Source organism: Vigna unguiculata, chromosome 7 (genome assembly GCF_004118075.2).
Source record: "Vigna unguiculata cultivar IT97K-499-35 chromosome 7, ASM411807v1, whole genome shotgun sequence".
Taxonomy (NCBI): Eukaryota; Viridiplantae; Streptophyta; class Magnoliopsida; order Fabales; family Fabaceae; genus Vigna; species Vigna unguiculata.
Window position 1 is genome coordinate 24,999,700 of NC_040285.1, and position 23,811 is coordinate 25,023,510.

General features: G+C 28.8%; 1 protein-coding gene across 1 annotated transcript; it reads left to right on the forward strand.

Moving 5' to 3' along the window:
• The first annotated feature begins 1,640 nt into the window (after nt 1-1,640).
• LOC114191866 (60S ribosomal protein L14-like) lies at nt 1,641-22,983 on the forward strand. Its single transcript, XM_028081305.1, has 6 exons — nt 1,641-1,776; nt 1,901-2,002; nt 12,785-12,867; nt 13,364-13,433; nt 22,001-22,068; nt 22,526-22,983. Exons 1-5 carry the CDS (start codon nt 1,774-1,776, stop codon nt 22,010-22,012), a joined length of 270 nt encoding a protein of 89 aa, XP_027937106.1. The 5' UTR covers nt 1,641-1,773; the 3' UTR covers nt 22,013-22,068; nt 22,526-22,983.
• Nucleotides 22,984-23,811: the final 828 nt, after the last annotated feature.

The window sequence follows — 23,811 nt, forward strand, 5'->3', positions numbered from 1 at the left end:
TAGCGATATACACATCTTACTTTTATTTAATATGGAATCATATCTTAATTACGTGTATTTTATATTTTCTTTGTTGTTGATTTATATTTTAATTTTTGAACTCGAAAAGTAGTTACTAAAATTAGTAAATTAAAAGAACTAAAAAATATTTGTTTATAATGATAATTATATTGCATTTATAATAATAATTATTATATTACTATAATGATATTATTATTATTATATTACTGCATGATATTATTATAGTGATATAATAATAATAATAATAATTATTGTTATTGTTACAATAGTTAGACACACATTTTATTTTTATTTATCATGGGAGCATATTTAAATTACTTACACTTTTTATTAGTTTTATTGATGACTTATCTCAACATTGAAAAAATTATATGAAATAAAAAATTAATTACTAAAAATAGTAAAATAATAAAACTGAAAAGTAACTTTTATAAGAATAATTATTTTAATTTAAAAATAGTAGTTAAGAAGATAAACTTAAAAAATTAAAAGAGGCACCAAAAATATGTATTTTTTCATATATAATTATAAACTATTGTTGTTAATATTAGTCTTAGTAGTAATATTTATATTAATAATTTTAGCATAAATATTATTATTATTATTATTGATAATGTTGTTGTTATTATAAGTAATTATTTTTAATTATAAAAGTGTTATTGTATTACATAACGTTTTTAATCTTTTAAAAAATTATAATTTATAATTATTTATAATATTATTATTTTTGTTTTTAATTATTAAATATATAATTTTTAATTTCATTTAAATAAATATAATAAATATTATATTATTATTTTATATAAAACAGAAGAAAAAAGACCCGTGCACAAACTAGTTTATATAACATTTATAATAATAATAATAATAATAATAATAATAATAATAATAATAATAATAATAATAATAATTTATAACAATATATAAAGAGAATTCTCTTTTTTTATTCACATTTTATAATACTTGTTTTATCCCTTAATTATTTTAAAAATTAGTTATTTTATAAATAATTTACTTTTAACTGTTATTCTAAATATTTATTTTGTCTTAAATCATTATTTTAATTTTTTTTATACATATTTTATTTTTTTAAATTTTACGTTTAACAACTATTTTAAAAATTAATTATATATTTGTTATTGATCTTAACTTAATTTTTTTAAAAATTAAAAAATTCGAACACACATGTTTATATATATATATATATATATATATATTAAAAAATAAATGATTTGATTTTAAAGAAATTATATCCATTATTTTTAAAATAACATTCATACTCTTTTTTTTAAATGGTTAGTACCTCTTTATTAAATATATCAACCTTTTTAAATATATAATTTTGTTGATAGTAGTTTTTAACATTAATTTAGAATAATCAAAATAAGAATTTTGTTATGGTCTACACTCATGAGAAAAGACCTATAAAAAATTGGACTCATTGAAGCAATAATAAGCCCTTTGGGCTTGGATCCGATTGGTATAGAGAGGGCCCGTGTCTGAGAAGGAAAAAAAGCAGAAGGGTAATGGCGCGAGTATGTGTGAACTCCACGTTCCCGCGCGCACTTAATTTTGCGATTCACGCTCACTATACTCTAATTATTATTATTATTATGTGGGTTTTGACCCATTCGTATCCTCGTCACAACACACGCCCCTTTCTTTATAATTGTAATTTCAACAAAACCCCAACTTCAAACCTTCACTTCTCCTTTCATCACTTCGGCAGTCACAGAATCCTCGTAACCCAAAATGGTGAGTTTCCATTGACCAACCCTTTAACACTTTCTATCTACCTTGCGTGTTTCTGCATCTGGATTTTCTGGTTTTAATGAAATAATGTTTCTTTGTTTTTTTTCTTTTCTGATCTTTGTTGCAGCCTTTCAAGAGGGACGTTGAGATCGGAAGGGTTGCTCAGATCAACTACGGCAAAGTGTATGGGAGGCTAGTGGTCATTGTCGACGTCATTGACCAGAACAGAGTATGTCCTTTTCGTTTTTCTTTCTTTGATTTGGTGTTTTTTAGTTGAATTAGATCATGGAGTGCGTGCCCTACTGTTTGTTTTGGTTTCTTGTGATGTTTGGGGTAAAAAAAAATCCTATTCTTTGATCTTATTGTTGGTAAATTTCGGCATGAATTTCGTTGCTGGAATCATGGTTTTAGGTTTGTGGTTCTGTTGAGGCTGTTGGTTCTGCTTGTTTTATGTTAATTGGGTCACAAGGGTTTCGCTATTTGTCCCTTAGAGCTTCAACTGAATTTAGGATTTTGGTATCAATTTGGTATGCGATAATGCCAAATTTCGCTGAAGGAGTTAGAGTCGTCGTTTACCCTGTTTGTTTGATGGATGATTTATTCTTTATTGTTTTATTTTTATATTTTTTGTTAAGCCTATTTTTTCTCAATTGTATTTAAATTGGGTTATAGCACTTAAGGCTTGGTTGTGTATTGTATTTTTCTGGCATCAACTAAATTTTGACTCTTTGTATCGATCTGGTTTTATGATAATATATAATATTAAAGTCCTTTTAAGAGGAGTTAGAAGAGTAAATACTGATAACTTTAATGTGCGAGTTTTAGTTGTATCATATAGGCTTTGTATGTTATAATAATAATAACATTTATATGAGAGCATAATAATAATCATAATAATAATAATAATAATAATAATAATAAATTTTATTTTAAATTATTTTTATGATTAAGAACAAAATGGTAATATTTCATTTTTATTAATTAAAACATTTTTTTTAATTTATCAAATATATCACATCACTTAATTTTCATTTCAAATCTATTCATTTCTCATTATCTTTCCTTTAATCCAAACAATTTTACTTTCACCATTTTTCTCCCTAAGATTCATTTAAATTCACTTTTTCAAATTCATCCTCAAATCTAAACACAACCTAAAAATAAACACCACAGTAATTTTCCTATCCTCTCATTTACACCTCCCTCGAATTCATCCTAAACAATAACCAAATACTTTAATACTTTTGTTGACCGTAGAAATTTTTATTTGTTGAATCATTCAATATTACTAATATAAAAACACATAAACCACTTATTAGATTGATTTCAAGAACATTTAGAAATGCAATGGAAAATTTAATTACATATAATGAACACACAACAAAATACCGGTACAAAAATAGAGTTTGTTGAATTTCTTTTGTTTTATCCTATGCTAAGCACTAAAAATATACTAATTTTGTGTTTAAAAGATATTTGTAATTTATTTTAAAATTTTAAAATTAGTTATCATCAATGTAATTTTCATAATAGAGAACAACACATCAAAACCCAATGAGAATCCAAATTTACAAAAATACCAATACAAATTTATAGCATAATTATTTTTATTGATGAGTCTTAAACATTTCTTTTCCTTTTTTCAACACTTCAATAATATCTTCTAAAAAAATAATAAAGTTATCATTTAAAAAACCATGAAATAGAAAAAGAGATAGTAATTATTAAATTCATATTAATAAAACGAAATAAAGTTTTTTTATATCATAACATTTATAGTCGATTTAAAATCGACGGTATATTTTAACCTGAATTTTAAATTGATTTTCATAGCAAGCAAGTATTTTGCGCCTAAATCAACTCTTTCGCGTCATTTGTATTGCAGGATATTTTATAAATTTGATTGTCTTCTTTTTCTTTTTCTTTTTCTGGATGTCATCTTTTTCTCTCATAGAAGACATTCTCGTAAGCATTTTTTTCTCTTTTCTTGATTTCCTCTTGCTATTCTCTTTTTCTAAGCATTTTTTCTCTTTTTTACTCTTTTTGAAAGTTGATTTTTCTTCCGGTGTCCTTCCTATTCAAATTCGACTTTCTTTTAAAATTTTAGTTTCTCATAAACCCTAACTTAATTACTGATCCGTGATTTTTTGTATTGGTTTCGGGGCGAAGCTAATTGAATTCCCTCTTGCTATTCTCTTTTTCTAAGCATTTTTTCTCTTTTTGAAAGTTGATTTTTCTTCCAGTGTCCTTCCTATTCAAATTCGACTTTCTTTTAAAATTTTAGTTTCTCATAAACCCTAACTTAATCACTGATCTGTGATTTTTTTATTGGTTTCGGGGCGAAGCTAATTGAATTTGCAAGTGATGAAGATTAGAGATGTCATGCATCCTAAAGCAGAGGCCGACTTTGAGATTGTGATTATGGCGCATCGATGATCGCCAATTCGTCTTCTTGGAGTTATTTCAGTAATAAACTTTGTTTTGCTAACATGCGGCATTGTTTAAAAACAGGTTCTTTATTTTTCCCTCTGTAATATCAATGATTATTGCATGTATTAAATTGTAGGGGAATGATGTCCCTCTTATTAGAGAATGAAACAACATGAAAAGGTGTGTTTACCTAAACAAAGGACTTCATTCACCAATTCATTATTTATTAGTGTTTTATTGGTTTAATCCTTTTAATTGTTTAACGTAAAACCAACTTTTACTCCATTCAATATTATTGTTATTTTGAGTTATCCCATATGAAATTATCGAATCGCACGTTGATTTTCTTAGTTCACTGTGCAAATTTCATATGGGAATATTTTTAGTTGTCCCATTATAAAAATAATTGTCAAGGTGTACTTTGACTTTCTTTCTTTGTTCAGATGAGAAAATAGAGTTGCCTCTTGTTATTTGGACTGTGACTGCTGATGTATTCTTTAGCTATTTTTGTCCCAATGCAAATTTCATATGCTTATATTTGATTCGTTGCTCATAATTCACTTATGAGATGAATGTTTTATTTTATTTTTTACAATTTCTTGAGTCCGAATGATATTGAGATTACAATCAGAATATTCATTGTGTAACCACATTGAGACTGAGGGAGCAAAATTTGAAATATGTATTCATAGTCATGACAAGATATGAGTATATCTGAGTTAACACTTTGAATCATTTTGCAAGATGAAAATGTTTAGTTATCACAACCAACAATTATGGTTTGTGAGTTTAATTTCGTGTGAAATTGTCAGATTACAATTTGGGTTTATCTTGAATTCATGGTCAACATAAATTGTTATTGATCTTTGTATGAATTTGACATCTTATAGAACTATTGATTTATTCGCTCTTAGAATTTGAGTTGAAATTCTGGCTTTAATTTTGAAAACCTTATTAAGTGAGTTGGGCATACACTCTAAATGGAACCTTTGAATAGCACTTTGTTTGTTTGGTTCACAGTGCATGTTTCATAAGTGTATATTTTGAGTTGTCCCACTTGAAATTATCAGATCACACTTGTTTGATTTTCTTAATTCATTGTACAAAATCATTATGGGCATATCTTTAGTTGTCACGTCATAAATTGTTGATTTGTCGCTTTTCATTGGCCTGACGAATTATGTGCAACAAATCAAATATAAGTATCTAAAATTTGTATTGGAACAAAGATAGCTAAACAAATCATTAGTAGTTCGAATAACAAGAGGTAACTTAATTTTCTCATGTGAACAAAGAAAGTTAAAGTGCACTTTGACAATTTATGACGTGACAACTAAAGATATACCCATAATGATTTTGTACAATGAATTAAGAAAATCAAACAAGTGTGATCTGATAATTTTAAGTGGGACAACTCAAAATATACACTTATGAAACATGCACTGTGAACCAAAAAAAACAAAGTGCTATTCAAAGGTTCCATTTAGGGTGTATGCCCAACTCATTTAATAAGGTTTTCAAAATTAAAGCCAGAATTTCAACTCAAATTCTAAGAGCGAATAAATCAATAGTTCTATAAGATGTCAAATTCATACAAAGATCAATAACAATTTATGTTGACCATGAATTCAAGATAAACCCAAATTGTAATCTGACAATTTCACACGAAATTAAACTCGCAAACCATAATTGTTTGTTGTGATAACTAAACATTTTCATCTTGCAAAATGATTCAAAGTGTTAACTCGGATATACTCATACCTTGTCATGACTATGAATACATATTTCAAATTTTGCTCAATCAGTCTCAATATGGTAGCACACCCAAGATACACAACGAATATTCCAATTATAATCTCAATATCATTCGAACTCAAGAAATAGTAAAAAATAGAGTAAAACATTCACCATGCAGGTGAAGTGCAACATATGAGAAAATCGAGTTGCCTCTTGTTATTAAGATTGTTGATGAATTCTTTAGCTATTTTTGTCCCAATGCAAATTTCAGATTCCTATATTTGATTTGGTTCTCATAATTCACTTGCGAGATTAAAGTTTTATTCTATTTTTGACAATTTCTTGAGTTCGAATGATATTGAAATTACAATTGGAATATTGGATATGTAACTTGGGTGTGCAAGCACATTGAGACTGAGAGCAAAATTTGAAATATGTATTCATAGGAGTTGAAATTGTGACTGCAATTTTGAAAGGTTTAGGTATACACCCTAAATTGAACTATCGAATAGCACTTTGATTTTTTGGTTCACTGTGCAAGTTTCATACGGGTATATTTTGAGTTATCCCACATGAAATTATCGAATTGCACTTTGATTTTCTTAGTTCACTGTGCAAATTCCATATGGGAATATTTTTAGTTGTCCCGTCATAAAAAGAATTGTCAAAGTGCACTTTAACTTTCTTTGTTCACATGAGAAAATCGAGTCGCCTCTTGTTATTTGGACTGTCGATGTATTCTTTAGTTATATTTGCCCAAATGCAAATTTCATATGCTTATATTTGATTCGTTGCTCATAATTCACTTGTGAGATGAGTGCTTTATTCTATATTTGACAATTTCTTGAGTCCGAATGATATTGAGATTACAATTAGAATATTCGCTATGTAACTGGGTGTGCAACCACATTGAAACTGAGGGAGCAAAATTTGAAATATGTATTCATAGTCATGAAAAAGTATGAGTATATCCGGGTTAACAATTTGAATCATTTTGCGGATATGAGTTGAGGGTTCATTTTAAGTGTAATAGACATAATACACTTAAGTTTTGACTATGTTTAAAATTTTAAGATGAGTATATCAAAGTTGTCCCTTATAATATATGCTGACTTTTTAGTGAATATTTTTTGGTGTTATTGAGAAGAATCATTGTGGTGAGAAGAATATAATTGTGTTCTTTCGACACATTAATTTTTAAAGCACATTTATGTTTCTTTATAACTGTTTGATGTTTATATTATGTTTCTTCTATAAATTTAATGCCTGAGATATGATAAATATTTATTACATGTCTTTGAAATTTTAAATTATTCATTCTAACTTATTGACTTTTTAACTTTTTATTTGGGTTTATGAATATATAGCATTTTCCTGTTAGAATTTTAGCTATTTGTTGTTATGCTACAACCCTCTTAACGATGTTGCCTCTTTGAAGTTCCAACCTCTCTATAATTGTTGTATCATCTTAAAGCCAGGTACCTTTTACTCTCTTTGTCACAATTCTTTTCAATCACCTCTTTTTTTAGTAATTTTACATTAGATTGAAAATTTGTCATGTTTGATTACCATAGGTAGGAATTTTAAGGGTGATTATATGATTAGAATTTTGTAAGAGTGTGGTGATATAATTAGGGTTATGGTTAATCTTATAGTGAAACCATATAAATTATGCAAAAGTGTGGTCGTGTTGAACATGATCTCATATTAGTGAATGTTGTTTTTATATGCCAATTCCGTCAATGCAGGATCTGTAATTGTTTGTAATTAAATTAAATTTCAGCTGATTTTATAGTGAATGATGTTTTGGGATTTAAATATGAGTTCTTGAATTTATGATTGTTTTTTTCTTGTTATATCTGTTATATATGACGTGTTTATATGTTGGTTAGGAGTGTAAGTGTGATTGTAGAATTAAAGTTGTCTTGAACTATGATTTTATAGTTATTGCATTAGTTAGTGAATCGACCACACATCGATTGAATGAGAAATTGTTAATGTTGAAAATGAATTAATGCTTCCAATGTGTGTTTTTTTTGTTGTTGTACAACTTAGTTGCTAGTAGTGTGTAAATTCTGTCAAATCTGTTTTTGCAATTGTATTACAGTTGTTAGACTAGGTCAATATTTTTCTCTAACGGTTTAACATGTTACAAGAAATTAGGAAACAAAAGGTTCTCGTAAACCTTTGTAGTAGATTTGATGGGGCTTGTTTTCTTAGTGGTGCTTGCGAAATATTGATTTATGTTTATTCTAATAGGGGATGATAATTGTCTTAATTATTGTTGTAATTAGATTTAACTTTGAGTAATTGAGTGTTGAGTTTACATTAAATGCTTTTTGAAGAGTTATGTATGAGTTCTTCAAATTAGTATTGTATTTTGGAAGATCTGTTATGTATTGTGGCCTTAAAAGTTAATTTGGTAGTTAGCAAACTAAGTGTGGTTGTATGTTTATAATTGTGTTAGATTATGGTGATGTAGTTAGTGTTTTAGTTATTCTTTAGGTGAAAACTTATCACTCAAGTGAAAATGTGGTTTTTATTTTGCATGAGTTTGAAGATCACTTATCTTTTATTAGAGTGGAACGATATTGCTTGAGCAATGAAGTGATCTTGTTGAATGTATTACTCTTTTACATTTGGTTAGTCATTAATAAAATGTCATTGTTGTTTATGCGGTATTTGTGATTGTTCTTGCGTAAGAGTTTGATGATGTAGTTATAGGATTTGTTGGTGAATCTCGAAGAAAATTTATATCGCTTGAGCGAAAAGTGATTATCATTAATGTGAATGTTAGGAATATTGTAATTTTAATTGATATTTTTATATTTGTTAGTCATTAGTTGAGTGTGTCAGTTCCGTTAGTGATGCTTGCGGAGAATTATTATGTGACAAATTAGGCTAGAATAATTGAGTGTTGAATTTATAGTGAACGATTTTTGAAGAATTAGGTACAAGTTCTTGGAATTACAATTGTATTTTTGGGAGATCTTTTATGTCTTCTAGCCTAATTGTGATAATTTATTATTCTAATTAGAAATTTTAGGGGTGGTTTTATGATTAGAATTTTGTAACAGTGCGGTGATGTAGTTAGCGTTATGATTAATCTTATAGTGAAATGATATAAGTTATGCAAAAAGTGTGGTCGTGTTGAACATGATCTCATATATTTGATTGTTGTTTTTATTTGCCAATTCCGTCAATACAAATATGGAATTGTTTGTAATTAGATTAAATTTCAGCTGATTTTGTAGTTAATGAGATTTAAATATGAATTTTTGATTGTTATTTTTGTTATATATGACGTGTTTATATGTTGGTTAGGAGTGTAAGTGTGATTGTAGAATTAAAGTTGTCTTGGACCATGATTCTATAGTTATTGCATTAGTTAGTGAATCGACCACACATCGATTGAATGAGAAATTGTTAATGTTGAAAATGAATTAATGCTTCCAATGTGTTTTTTTGATGTTGTTGTACAGCTTAGTTGCTAGTAGTGTGTAAATTCCGTCAAATCTGTTTTTGCAATTGTATTACAGTTGTTAGACTAGGTCAGTATTTTTCTCTAACGGTTTAACATGTTACAAGCAATTAGGAAACAAAAGGTTCCCGTAAACCTTTGTAGTAGATTTGATGGGGCTTGTTTTCTTAGTGGTGCTTGCGAAATATTGATTTATGTTTATTCTAATAGAGGATGATAATTGTCTTAATATTTGTTGTATTTAGATTTAAATTTGAGTAATTGAGTGTTTAGTTTACATTGAATGCTTTTTGAAGAGTTATGTATGAGTTCTTCAAATTAGTATTGTATTTTGGTAGATCTGTTATGTATTGGGGCCTTAAAAGTTAATTTGGTAGTTAGCAATTTAAGTATGGTTGTATGTTTATAATTGTGTTAAATTATGGTGATGTAGTTAGTGTTTTAGTTATTCTTTGGGTGAAAACTTATCACTCAAGTGAAAATGTGGTTTTTATTTACATGGGTTTGAAGATCACTTATCTTATATTGGAGTGGAACAATATTGCTTGAGCAATGAAGTGACCCCTTTGAATGTATTACTTTTTTACATTTGGTTAGTCATTAATAACATGTCAATGTTGTTTATGCGGTATTTGTGATTGTTCTTGCGTAAGAGTTTGATGATGTAGTTATAGGATTTGTTGGTGAATCTCGAAGAAAATTTATATCGCTTGAGCGAAAAGTGATTGTAATTAATGTGAATGTTAGGAATAGTGTAACTTTAATTGATATTTTTATATTTGTTAGTCATTAGTTGAGTGTGTCAGTTCCGTTAGTGATGCTTGCGGAGAATTATTATGCGACAAATTAGGCTAGAATAATTGAGTGTTGAATTTATAGTGAACGATTTTTGAAGAATTAGGTACAAGTTCTTGGAATTATAATTGTATCTTTGGGAGATCTTTTATGTCTTCTAGCCTAATTGTGATAATTTATTATTCTAATTAGAAATTTTAGGGGTGGTTTTATGATTAGAATTTTGTAACAGCGGAGTGATGTAGTTAGCGTTATGATTAATCTTATAGTAAAATGATATAAGTTATGCAAAAGTGTGGTCGTGTTGAACATGATCTCATATATTTGATTGTTGTTTTTATTTGCTAATTCCGTCAATACAAGATCTTTAATTGTTTGTAATTAGATTAAATTTCAGCTGATTTTGTAGTGAATGAGATTTAAATATGAATTCTTGAATTTATGATTGTTTTTTTTTTGTTATATGACGTGTTTATATGTTGGTTAGGAGTGTAAGTGTGGTTGTAGAATTAAAGTTGTCTTGGACCATGATTTTATAGTTATTGCATTAGTTAGTGAATCGACCACACATCGATTGAATGAGAAATTGTTAATGTTGAAAATGAATTAATGCTTCCAATGTGTTTTTTTGTTGTTGTTGTTGTACAGCTTAGTTGCTAGTAGTGTGTAAAGTTCGTCAAATCTGTCTTTGCAATTGTATTACAGTTGTTAGACTATGTTAGTATTTTTGTTGTTGTTTTCTTAGTGGTGCTTGTGAAAGATGAGTTTATATTTAGTTTAATATACGATTATAGCTGTGTTAATTACTGTTGTAAATTGATTTTTTTGTGAGTAATTTAGTGCTGAATTTATATTGAATGGTTTTTGAAAAATTAGGTATGAGTTCTTCAAATTAGTATCGTAGTTTGGAACATTTGTTATGTTTTGTGGTCTAATTGTGATAATTTAATTTGTTTACTGAAGATATACCATTTGCTTGTTACAATTTTTGTTGTTTGTTGTTATGCTACAGCCTTGTTAATGATGTTGCTTCTTAGAAGTTCCAACATACTATGTAATTGTTGTTCTCTTTGCTTAATCTTATTCTCAATGTTTTACCATCTTCAAGTCGGGTAACATTTACTCCCTTTGTCGTAATTCTTTTCATCCATTCTTTTTTATAGTAATTTTACATTAGATTGAAAATTTGTTCTGTTTGCTTACCATATGTGGGGATTGTGCTTAGTTACCGGGTTTGGTATCCCTTCTAATTTCTTTTATTTACAATGAAAATTTAGATGCTTATATTTGAGTTGTTGTTTACAAATATGTTATTGAGCCTTGTATTTATTTGACAACCTACAAATATATTTTGAATTTTGTGATTGTATGTTTAGATCTGTGTAAGAATACAATGATGTAGTTAGCCATTTAGTTAATCTTAGAGTGAAATCATATCACTTAAGCGAAAATGTGGTCATGTTGAACATGGGTTTGATTATCACATACCTTTGAGTGTTGTTTTTATTTTGGGTTACTCCTTAATAATATGTTAATTTCGTTAGTGTAGTATTTATAATTATTTGAGTACTAAGACCTTGTCAATATTTGTGAGTGTTATGATGTAGTTAATTGATTATTTAGTGAATGTAAATTTAGAAATATTGGTATATTCTTAGAGATTGGTATTTTTATGTGCTTATTTGAATAGTATTGTTATTTTATGTGAATGTATTTGTCATAAGAGGTGGTGTGAGCGATAATAGAGAGAAGGTAAGTTTTTAAGAATTAACTGTGAGTTTGTATTTTCAGTTGTTTTCACTAGTGGAACAGATAGTGAAAAACAAGTCATTGATTTGTGAAAGTTACATGTTTCTGTTAGAAATTTGGAGAGAGATTTTTTTTTCTAATAATTTGGGAAAATTATACATTTCTAATGATTTACTAAATTGGACAAATTAGTAGGTTTAACTTGTGAACAAGCTTGCAAAAGAGACTTTATGAGTTACCTGTGATTGTGCGTGAATAGGTGGACTTAGTATTTGTCACTAAAATTGTGACGTGTTAGGAGTATTTAGAAAATGGTGGTTCTCCTAAACCTTTTTCTGTAAATTTAATGGTGATTTTTTTATTAGTGGGACAACTTCACTTTTGTGTTGATTGGAATTTGTTGATATTTAGGATTATAGAGCGTAATAACCTTCTTAATTTTTTATGGGATAAGAAGTTTTTTTTAGATTAATATAGTGATGAATTTTAGTGAATGATTTTTGATAAATTAGTTATGAATTCTTGAACTTAGGATTATATTATTCAGAAATATGTTTATATCTTTGTAGAATAATTGTGATGTGTTTTTATTTTGGTTAGGAATGTAAGTGTGATATTATGATTAGAATTATGTGATTGTATATTTAATGGATTAGTTAGTGAATGTTAGAGCGAAACCACATCGCTTGAGTAAAAGATTGGTTGTCTTGAACATGAACTTAAGGATCACATCTCACTGTTGTGAAAGAAAGCTTTGATATACAAATCTGTTATTTCTTTTTCTGTATATTTATCCATCTATGCCTCGTTACACCCTAGGTACGAATGAAAAATTTACCTTGTTGGTTATTCCTTCTCGGACAAAAAGCATGGAAGTGTTTGGTCAAGGCAGTTCTAGTAAGGTAAACTATGCAATTAACATATTAAAATATATGATTCTCTCATTATTAAAAACATGTAATTGATTTCAAATAATGAAACCTAGATATAGAACATAAAGGTGATAAAGAATGTCCATTCTATAAATTCTATTCTTTTTCTGAGTTTTTTGTTTTTCAATTTATAAATTATTTTTGAATTTGGCTGAAAGTGTGGTGAAAGGAATTTAAAAGGAAAGGGAAGTGGAACAAATTATTTTGTTCTTCAAGTAGGTTAATTTTTAAAGCACATTTATGTTTCTTTATAAATGTTTGATGTTCATATTATATTCTTTGTGTCAATTTAATTCTTGAGATATGATAACCGTTTATTACATGTGCTAGAAGTTCATAATTATTCATTCTAACCAATTCACTTTTTAATCGTTTATTTTAGTGTACAAATATACCATTAGTCAGTTGAAATTTTAGTTCTTTATTGGGTTGTTACTGTATTCTTAACGATATTGCCTCTTTGCAGTTACAACCTCCTTGTATTTGCAGTCCTTAAGCAAAGTTTTCTTCTCGCTGTTGTACCATCTTCAAGCCAGGTAACATTTTTTTGTAATTTTACATCATAATGAAAATTTTAGATGCTTATATTTGAGTTGTTGCTTAGAAATATGATTTTATCCTTGTATTGATTTGACATCCTGTAGATATATTGTTTTATGCACACTAGAAAACTGACATGATAATGTCCCTCCAATTTTAAATATGAGTTGATATTGTTCCTCCAACTTTGAAAGCCCTATAGCTTGAGTTGATATTGTGCCTCCTATTTTGAAAGCCCTATAAAATTCCTTTTATTTGGAATGCAAATTTCACATGCTTATATTTGAGTTGTTGCTTATAATACAGTTGCAAAATAAATGCATTATTCTGTGTATGACCCTTTCTTGAGCTTGGATGATATTGAGATATTATAAGTGAAATATTGGTTTGGTAACTTGGGTGTGCATCCATATTGAGGCTGAAGGAGCACAATTTAAATTATTTATTCATAGTCAAGATAGGAGATGATTATATATGAGTTAACATTTTGAATCGTTTTGCATGATGAAAAATTTTAACTATCATAAGAAACAATGATGATTTGTGAGCATCATTTCGTGTGAAATTGACAGATTACAATTTGGCTTTATACTGAATTTATGGGAAACAAAGATTGTTTTTTATCTTTGTATGTATTTGACAGCTTATAGATATATTGTTTTATTAACTCTTAAAATATGAGTTGATATTGTGGCTCTAATTTTGAAAGTCCTATAACTTGAGTTGGGCATTCAACAAAAATGAAATTGTCGAATAACACTTTGATTATTTTGGTTCACATTGTAAGTTTCGTAAGTGCATATTTTGAGTTGGACCACCTGAAATTCTCAATTTACCCTTTATTATCTTGGTTAAATGTGCAAATTCCAATGCAAAATTCATATGCTTAAATTTATTTGTTGCTCATAATTCACTTGCGAGATGAATGCTTTGTTGAATTTTTGACAATTTCTTGAGTTTGAATGATATTGAGATTACAATTAGAATATTTGCTGTGTAACTGGGTGTATTAACAGTCATGACAAGGTATGAGTATATCCAACTTAAATGTTTTAATCTTTTTATAAGATTAAAATGTTTAGTTATGACTAGAAACAATGATGGTTTGTGAGCCTAATTTCGTGCGAAATTCTCAGATTACAATATGGCTTTATATTGAATTTATTGCCAACATAAATTGTTATTGATCATTGTAAGGATTTGACATCTTAAAGATATATTGTTTCATTTGCTCTTAAAATCAGAGTTGAAATTGTGGCTTCAATTTTGAAAGTTTTAGGTATGCATCCTAAATGGAACTATCGAGTAGCACTTAACTTTTTTGGTTCACTGTGCAAGTTTCATATGGATCTATTTTGAGTTATCCCACCTGGAATTATCGAATCGCACTTTGATTTTCTTAGTTCACTGTGCAAATTCCATATGGAAATATTTTTAGTTGTCCCGTCACAAAAAGAATTGTCAAAGTTCACTTTGACTTTTTTTGTTCACATGAGAAAATCGAGTTGCCTCTTGTTATTTGGACTACTGATGTATTCTTTAGCTATCTTTTTCCCAATGCAAATTGCAGTGCTTATATTTGATTTGTTGCGCATAATTCACTTGTGAGATGAATGCTTTATTTTATTTTTGACAAATTCTTGAGGTTCGAATGATATTGAGATTACAATTAGAATATTCACTGTGTAACTTGGTGTGCAACCACACCGAGACTGACGGAGAAAAATTTGAAATATGTATTCATAGTCATGACAAGGTATGAGTATATCCGAGTTAACAGTTTGAATCTTTTTACAAGATGAAAATGTTTAGTTATGACAAGAAACGACGATGGTTTGTGAGCCTAATTTCGTGCGAAATTCTTAGATTACAATCTGGATTTATACTTAATTTGTTGCCAACATAAATTGTTATTGATCTTTGAAAAGGATTTGACATCTTAAACATATATTGTTTCATTCGCTCTTGAAATCAGAGTTGAAATTGTGACTGCAATTTTGAAAGGTTTAGGTATACACCCTAAATGAAACTATCGAATAGCACTTTGATTTTTTGGTTCACTGTGCAAGTTTCATACGGGTATATTTTGAGTTATCCCACCTGGAATTATCGAATCGCACTTTGATTTTCTTAGTTCACTGTGCAAATTCCATATGGAAATATTTTTAGTTGTCCCGTCACAAAAAGAATTGTCAAAGTGCACTTTGACTTTCTTTGTTCATATGAGAAAATCGAGTTGCCTCTTGTTATTCAGACTACTGATGTATTCTTTAGCTATCTTTGTCCCAATGCAAACTTCATATCCTTATATTTGATACGTTGCTCATAATTCACTTGTGAGATGAATGCTTTATTTTATTTTTGACAATTTCTTGAGTCTGAATGATATTGAGATTACAATTAGAATGTTCACTGTGTAATTAGGTGTGCAACCACACCGAGACTGAGGGAGAAAAATTTGAAATATGTATTCATAGTCATGACAAGGTATGAGTATATCCGAGTTAACAGTTTGAATCTTTTTACAAGATGAAAATGTTTAGTTATGACAAGAAACGACGATGGTTTGTGAGCCTAATTTTGTGCGAAATTCTTAGATTACAATCTGGCTTTATACTTAATTTGTTGCCAACATAAATTGTTATTGATCCTTGAAAAGGATTTGACATCTTAAACATATATTGTTTCATTCGCTCTTGAAATCAGAGTTGAAATTGTGACTGCAATTTTGAAAGGTTTAGGTATACATCCTAAATGAAACTATCGAATAGCACTTTGATTTTTTGGTTCACTGTGCAAGTTTCATACGGGTATATTTTGAGTTATCCCACCAGGAATTATCGAATCGCACTTTGATTTTCTTAGTTCACTGTGCAAATTCCATATGGAAATATTTTTAGTTGTCCCGTCACAAAAAGAATTGTCAAAGTGCACTTTGACTTTCTTTGTTCACATGAGAAAATCGAGTTGCCTCTTGTTATTCGGACTACTGATGTATTCTTTAGCTATCTTTGTCCCAATGCAAACTTCATATGCTTATATTTGATACGTTGCTCATAATTCACTTGTGAGATGAATGCTTTATTTTATTTTTGACAATTTCTTGAGTCCGAATGATATTGAGATTACAATTAGAATGTTCACTGTGTTATTGGGTGTGCAACCACACTAAGACTGAGAAAGAAAAATTTGAAATATGTATTCATAGTCATGACAAGGTATGAATATATCCGAGTTAACAGTTTGAATCTTTTTACAAGATGAAAATGTTTAGTTATGACAAGAAACGACGATGGTTTGTGAGCCTAATTTCGTGCGAAATTCTTAGATTACAATCTGGCTTTATACTTAACTTGTTGCCAACATAAATTGTTATTGATCCTTGAAAAGGATTTGACATCTTAAACATGTGTTGTTTCATTCGCTCTTGAAATCAGAGATGAAATTGTGACTGCAATTTTGAAAGGTTTAGGTATACACCCTAAATGAAACTATCGAATAGCACTTTGATTTTTTGGTTCACTGTGCAAGTTTCATACGGGTATATTTTGAGTTATCCCACCAGGAATTATCGAATCACACTTTGATTTTCTTAGTTTACTGCACAAATTCCATATGTGAATATTTTTAGTTGTCCCGTCACAAAAAGAATTGTCAAAGTGCATTTTGACTTTCTTTGTTCACATGAGAAAATTGAGTTGCCTCTTGTTATTCGGACTATTGATGTATTCTTTAGCTATCTTTGTCCCAATGCAAACTTCATATGCTTATATTTGATACGTTGCTCATAATTCACTTGTGAGATGAATGCTTTATTTTATTTTTGACAATTTCTTGAGTCCGAATGATATTGAGATTACAATTAGAATGTTCACTGTGTAATTGGGTGTGCAACCACACTAAGACTGAGGGATAAAAATTTGAAATATGTATTCATAGTCATGACAAGGTATGAGTATATCCGAGTTAACAGTTTGAATCTTTTTAAAAGATGAAAATGTTTAGTTCTGACAAGAAACGACGATGGTTTGTGAGCCTAATTTCGTGCGAAATTCTTAGATTACAATCTGGCTTTATACTTAATTTGTTGCCAACATAAATTGTTATTGATCCTTGAAAAGGATTTGACATCTTAAACATGTATTGTTTCATTCGCTCTTGAAATCAGAGTTGAAATTGTGACTGCAATTTTGAAAGGTTTAGGTATACACCCTAAATGAAACTATCGAATAGCACTTTGATTTTTTGGTTCACTGTGCAAGTTTCATACGGGTATATTTTGAGTTATCCCACCAGGAATTATCGAATCGCACTTTGATTTTCTTAGTTCACTGTGTAAATTCCATATGGGAATATTTTTAGTTGTCCCGTCACAAAAAGAATTGTTAAAGTGCACTTTGACTTTCTTTGTTCACATGAGAAAATCGAGTTGCCTCTTGTTATTCGGACTACTGATGTATTCTTTAGCTATCTTTGTCCCAATGCAAACTTCATATGCTTATATTTGATACGTTGCTCATAATTCACTTGTGAGATGAATGCTTTATTTTATTTTTGACAATTTCTTGAGTCCGAATGATATTGAGATTACAATTAAAATGTTCACTGTGTAATTGGGTGTGCAACCACACTAAGATTGAGGGAGCAAAATTTGAAATATGTATTCATAGTCATGACAAGGTATGAGTATATCCGAGTTAACAGTTTGAATCTTTTTGCGAATATGGGTTGAGTCTTCATTTTAAGTGTTCTTACGACAGGTTAATTTTTACAGCACATTTATGTTTGTTGATAATTTTTTGATGTTTATATTGTGTTCCTTCCATAAATTTAATGCTTGAGACATGATCAATATTTATTACATGTGTTAGAAATTTTGAATTATTCATTCTAACTTATTGACTTTTTAACTTTTTATTTGAGTTTATGAATATATACCATTTTCTTGTTAGAATTTTAGCTCTTTGTTGTTATGCTACAACCTTCTTAACGATGTTGCCTCTTTGAAGTTCCAACCTATTTGTAATTGTTGTTCTCTTTGCTTAACCTTATTCACAATGTTGTACCATCTTTAAGCTAGGTACCTTTGACTCTCTTTGTCATAATTCTTTTCAACCACCTCTTTTTTAGTAATTTTACATTAGATTGAAAATTTATCATGTTTGATTACCACAAGTAGGAATTTAAGGGTGATTATATGATTAGAAGTTTGTAAGAGTGCGGTGATTTAGTTAGCGTTTTAGTCAATCATATAGTGAAACCATATCATTTATGCAAAAGGGTGGTCGTGTTGAACATGATCTCATATCATTGAATGTTGTTTTTATTTGCCAATTCTGTCAATGTAGGATCTGTAATTGTCTGTAATTAGATTAATTTTCAGTTGATATTGTAGTGAATGATGTTTTGGGATTTAAATATGAATTCTTGAATTTAGAATTATTTTTTGTTATATTTGTTATATATGATGTGTTTATATGTTGGTTAGAACTCTAAGTGTGATTGTAGGATTAAAGTTGTCTTGGAATATGATTATATAGTTATTTTATTAGTTAGTGAATCGACCACTCATCGATTGAGTGAGAAATTGTTCATGTTGAAAATGAATTAAAGTTTCCAATATTTTTTTTATTATTGTATAGCTTAGTTGCTAGTAGTATGTAAATTCCGTCAAATATGTATTTGCAATTGTATTATAGTAGTTAGACTAGGTCAATATTTTTCTCTAATGATTTTTCATGTCACAAGCAATTACGAAAAAAAAGGTTCTTGTAAACCTTTGTAGTAGATTTGATGGTGCCTTTTTTCTTAGTGATTCTTGCGAAATATTGATTTATATTTACTCTAATAGAGGATGATAGTTGTCTTAATTGTTATTGTAATTAGATTTAACTATGAGTAATTGAGTGCTGAGTTTACATTGAATGCTCTTTGAAGAGTTATGTATGAGTTCTTCAAATTAGTATTGTATTTTGGAAGATATGGCATGTCTTGTGGCCTGACAAATTAATTTGGTAATTAGGAAGTGTGATTGTATGTTTAAAATTGTGTAAGATTATGGTGATGTAGTTACCGTTTTAGTTAATCTTTGGGTGAGAACATATCACTTAAGTAAAAATGTGGTTTTTATGCACATGGGTCTGAAGATCATTTATCTTTGATTAGAGTGGAACAATAGTGCGTGAGCAATGAAGTGGTCTTATTGAATGTGAATTTAAGGATAACGTAGCTTTGATTACTTTATTAAATTTGGTTAGTCATTAATAACATGTCAATGTTGTTTATGCGGTATTTGTGATTGTTCTTGCGTAAGAGTTTGATGATGTAGTTATAGGATTTGCAGGTGAATCTTAAAGAAAATTTATATCGCTTGAGCGAAAAAATATTGTATTCAATGTTAACCGTAACTTTAATTGATACGTAACTTTAATAGATATTTTTATTTTTGTTAGTCATTAGTTGAATGTCAGTTACGTTAGTGCTGCTTGCGGAGAATTATTATGCGACAAATTTGGCTAATTTATCGTTTGAAATTTGTTTATATTTAGTTAAATAGAGGATGATTGTTGTGTTAATAGTCTTTGTGGTTAGAATCTTGTAGAATAATTGTCTCTTGTCATTTGAACTGCTGATGAATTCTTTTGTTATGTTTTGATGTTATTAGCCCAAAGTGGAATGATTTCAAATTATAATTTTACTTATTTATTCATTTTGTAAATATGAATTAGGCATTCATTGTGAATATAGTTGAGAATTTTTTACTATTTTTGAAAATTTGGGATGATTATATCTAAGTTGTTCCTTATAATTTTGTAATATGATATTTTTATCCAATGAGGGATTAAATGCTGGTTTTGAGCCCTTTATTGGGTTTACTGAATTGAATTTTTTTTGTCTAGTTTAATTAAGTTGAGCTTGTACTTCAACTTTTGATATTTGGTATTTGTTAAAAAGCCAAATGAAATTTGATTAGGTGGGTATTGAAGTTGCCCCTTTGAAATGTTTTATCATACTTTTGGTATTGATTATAGGTAATAGTTTTGCCTCTAATTTTGAAAATCCAATAACTTGAGTTGGTATAATGCTTTCAATTTTGAAAGTCCTACATTTGGTTTGATATTTTCCCTCCAATTTTTGAAAGCCCTATAAAATTGCTTTTATTCCCAATGCAAGTTTCAGATGCTTATATTTGATTTGTTGCTCATAATTCAGTTGTGAGATGAATGTCTTATTCTATTTATGACTATTTCTCGAGTCTGAATGATATTAAAAGTTTAATATTGGAATATTGGTTGTGTAATTTGAGTGTGCAACCACATTTAGATTGAGGAGCAAAATTCAAAATATGTTTTCATAATCAGGATAAAGTATGAATATATCCGAGTTAATACTTTGAATCATTTTGCAAGATGAAAATGTTTAGTTATCATAAGAAACAATGATGGTTTGTGAGCCTAATTTCGTGTGGAATTGTAATATTACAATTTAGCTTTATATTGAATTTATGACCATCATATTTTGTAATTGTTTTATTCGCTCTTAGAATCTGAGTTGAAATTATGGCTGCAATTTTGAAAGGGTTTAGGTTTACACCTTAAATGGAACTGTCAAATAACACTTTGCTTTTTTGGTACACATTGCAAGTTTTAGAAGGGTATATTTTGAGTTATTCTACTTGTAATTATCGAATCATACTTTGATTTTCTTAGTTCACTGTGCAAACTCCATGAGTATATTTTTAGTTGTCCCGTCATAAAAAGAATTGTCAAAGTGCACTTTGACTTTCTTTGTTCACATGAGAAAATTTTGAGTTGCCTTTTGTTATTCATATTGCTGATGAATTCTTTATGTTTCTTTTGATGGTTTGTTGGCCTAGTGGGAATATGATTTTTTTTTTCAATTGGTTTTTGAGCCCTTTATTAAATTTATGGAACTCAAATTTATTTTTCTATCAAAATTTAATTTTGAGTTGGATTTGTTCTTTAAATTTTGATATTTGGTACAAAGTCCAAATGAAATTGGGTGAGGTGGATATCCTAAAGTGAATTGATTGAGTGTGGTTCCAAATTTTTATTCTTAGTAAAATTTACACATGCATATGCAAATTTGTGCCCTTGAAATGTTTCATAAAACTTTTTATATTGATCACATGTGACATATATGCTTCCAATTTTGAAAGTCCTATAACTTGCGTTGATTCCAATTTTGGAAGATAACCATGTAGAATGTAAAACAAATCAATGGATGGTAGCAAAATATTTAAAACTGAACTAGGTGGGTAGTTGTCAGAACGTTGTCGAAAAAGTCACTAGAGTTGCGTGTGTGGTTGAGAAACCTTGAAAAACAAGAGACTTATTATACATAATTAGAGGATATTCTCAAATATAAATCAAAGATTATATGCCTATATAATGCTATCATTGCAGTAAATATAGTATTCTGATTTTCTGAAGTTTTTTGTACGTGTATCTGATTCATGTCAAATTAGCTTATGTCTTTGCAAATCTTTTTGATGAGGGGACAATGTGCTTTGAATTGAATGTTCTTTGCCATTATATTGCAGAAATCTTTATAGTTAAAGGTGATTCAGCTGGAGGAAGTGCTAAGTAAGGGCGTGACAGGCGCTTCCAGGTAAAATATACATGTTTCCATTAAAAGAAGAGTATTAAAGGAATATTAATGAACTTATCGTATTTGATTATTCCACTACTTTATTAATCACTTATTTATTCAATGCACATACACCATTTAGCTATTTAGTTGTTTCATTTTCATTCTTTTAAAATAAAGGCTTCACAAACTCATATAACTAATAATTTTATTTTGTAAGATTTTCCCTTAGTAATTTAATCTATGTCTAGTTTAATATGTTTACAGTGGATACGGTATATCATCTATATGATGTATTTAAAAGTAAATTTCAGTTGCTTTTGAATCTTATTACTCCATTCAAATTATGATTCATGAATCAAAAATATGCTTGGCGATTTACAACTGATATCTCAATTTGATAACATTGCCTAAAAGATTGAGTTCTTAGGCAATGACAGACGAACACACTCATTGGTTTTGTTATGTCTATGGGCAGTGTTAGGAAACAGATCTCATGGTGATTTATGTAGCGAGAAGTTCACATAGTAGAATAAGGCTTTTGAGTTGCTGGGTATATTCAATCACTCTTGATCATTGCAGCGGTGGATGTTGTTGTCTTCGGGAAATTAGTATTTAAATTTTGTAACTTGAGAACGATTGAAGTTCTGATATGAAATTCAACGTGATCATGATGGATTTCAAATGCTCAAAAGAAGGATGTGATGGTAATGTCATCAACAACCTAACACTCATTGCTTGCTACAAAAGATGGGATTTTAGTATTTCACTTTAAAATGTTCACCAGTTATCAACTATTAAAGTTGACAGATTGAGATGTCAAACTTGACTTAGCTTTGGTTTCTTGTTTATTAGCTATTACAACTGGTTGTGAATCATATAGAATGCTTTTGCTGTCTACGTACAAATAAATGCTTTCTCATTGTCCCAAAAAAATGTAAGACACAAATCTTCTATTTAAAGTAGAATTTCTCACTTCATCTATCTAGCTTTCGTGGTGTATAGAACAGTTCTCTAAATAGTATCAAATCTGATAGGTTTGGCATGGTGTATAAGAGACTAAATATATAAGGAGAGTGTCGGTTGTAAAGCAATAAAGATTTTCAAGATAGAGTCTTGTATTTCAGTTCTTAATATGTAGTTCCATCAAAATCAAACTAAACATAAATCCCAAAACCGCTCAATATGTCGTTAAAGAAATGGCTAGTGTGGTTGACCATTTTGCATATTTGTGAATTATGTGGTTTATTTAGATAAAAGAAGTTATGCTGCAGTATACAAGTGTTTCCCATGCAGCACTTATGCGTCTTTTTTTTTTTCATTTTCAAATCTATTTGCTTGAATGTGAAAGTTATCCTAAGAAAGTAATGAGCTAATATTGTATATTATTGAAGCTTGATGAGTGTAATATTAGCCAGCCATATTAAGCAGAGACACTCCAGAGTGAAATTCGACAATTCGACCGAGTCAATCCTTTTGAATTCGAATCAGTCATACCAATTTAAAATATGGTTGACTACATCTGAATCGGGATCGGTCAAAATTTGATTAAATTTGAACTAGTCGGTTCTTATTAAAATTTGACTAAATTTGACTGAGTCAGTGATGATTGACATTTTTTTATTTTATTTTATTGGTTTTTTTATTTTTTATTTTAAGATAATTAAGGTTTGATTTTATAAAATTAGAAAAGATAACTATTTGGTTTCAAATTTTAATGTTTTTCAAATAAGAAATATCAAAGAAATTAAGAAGATAATCAAT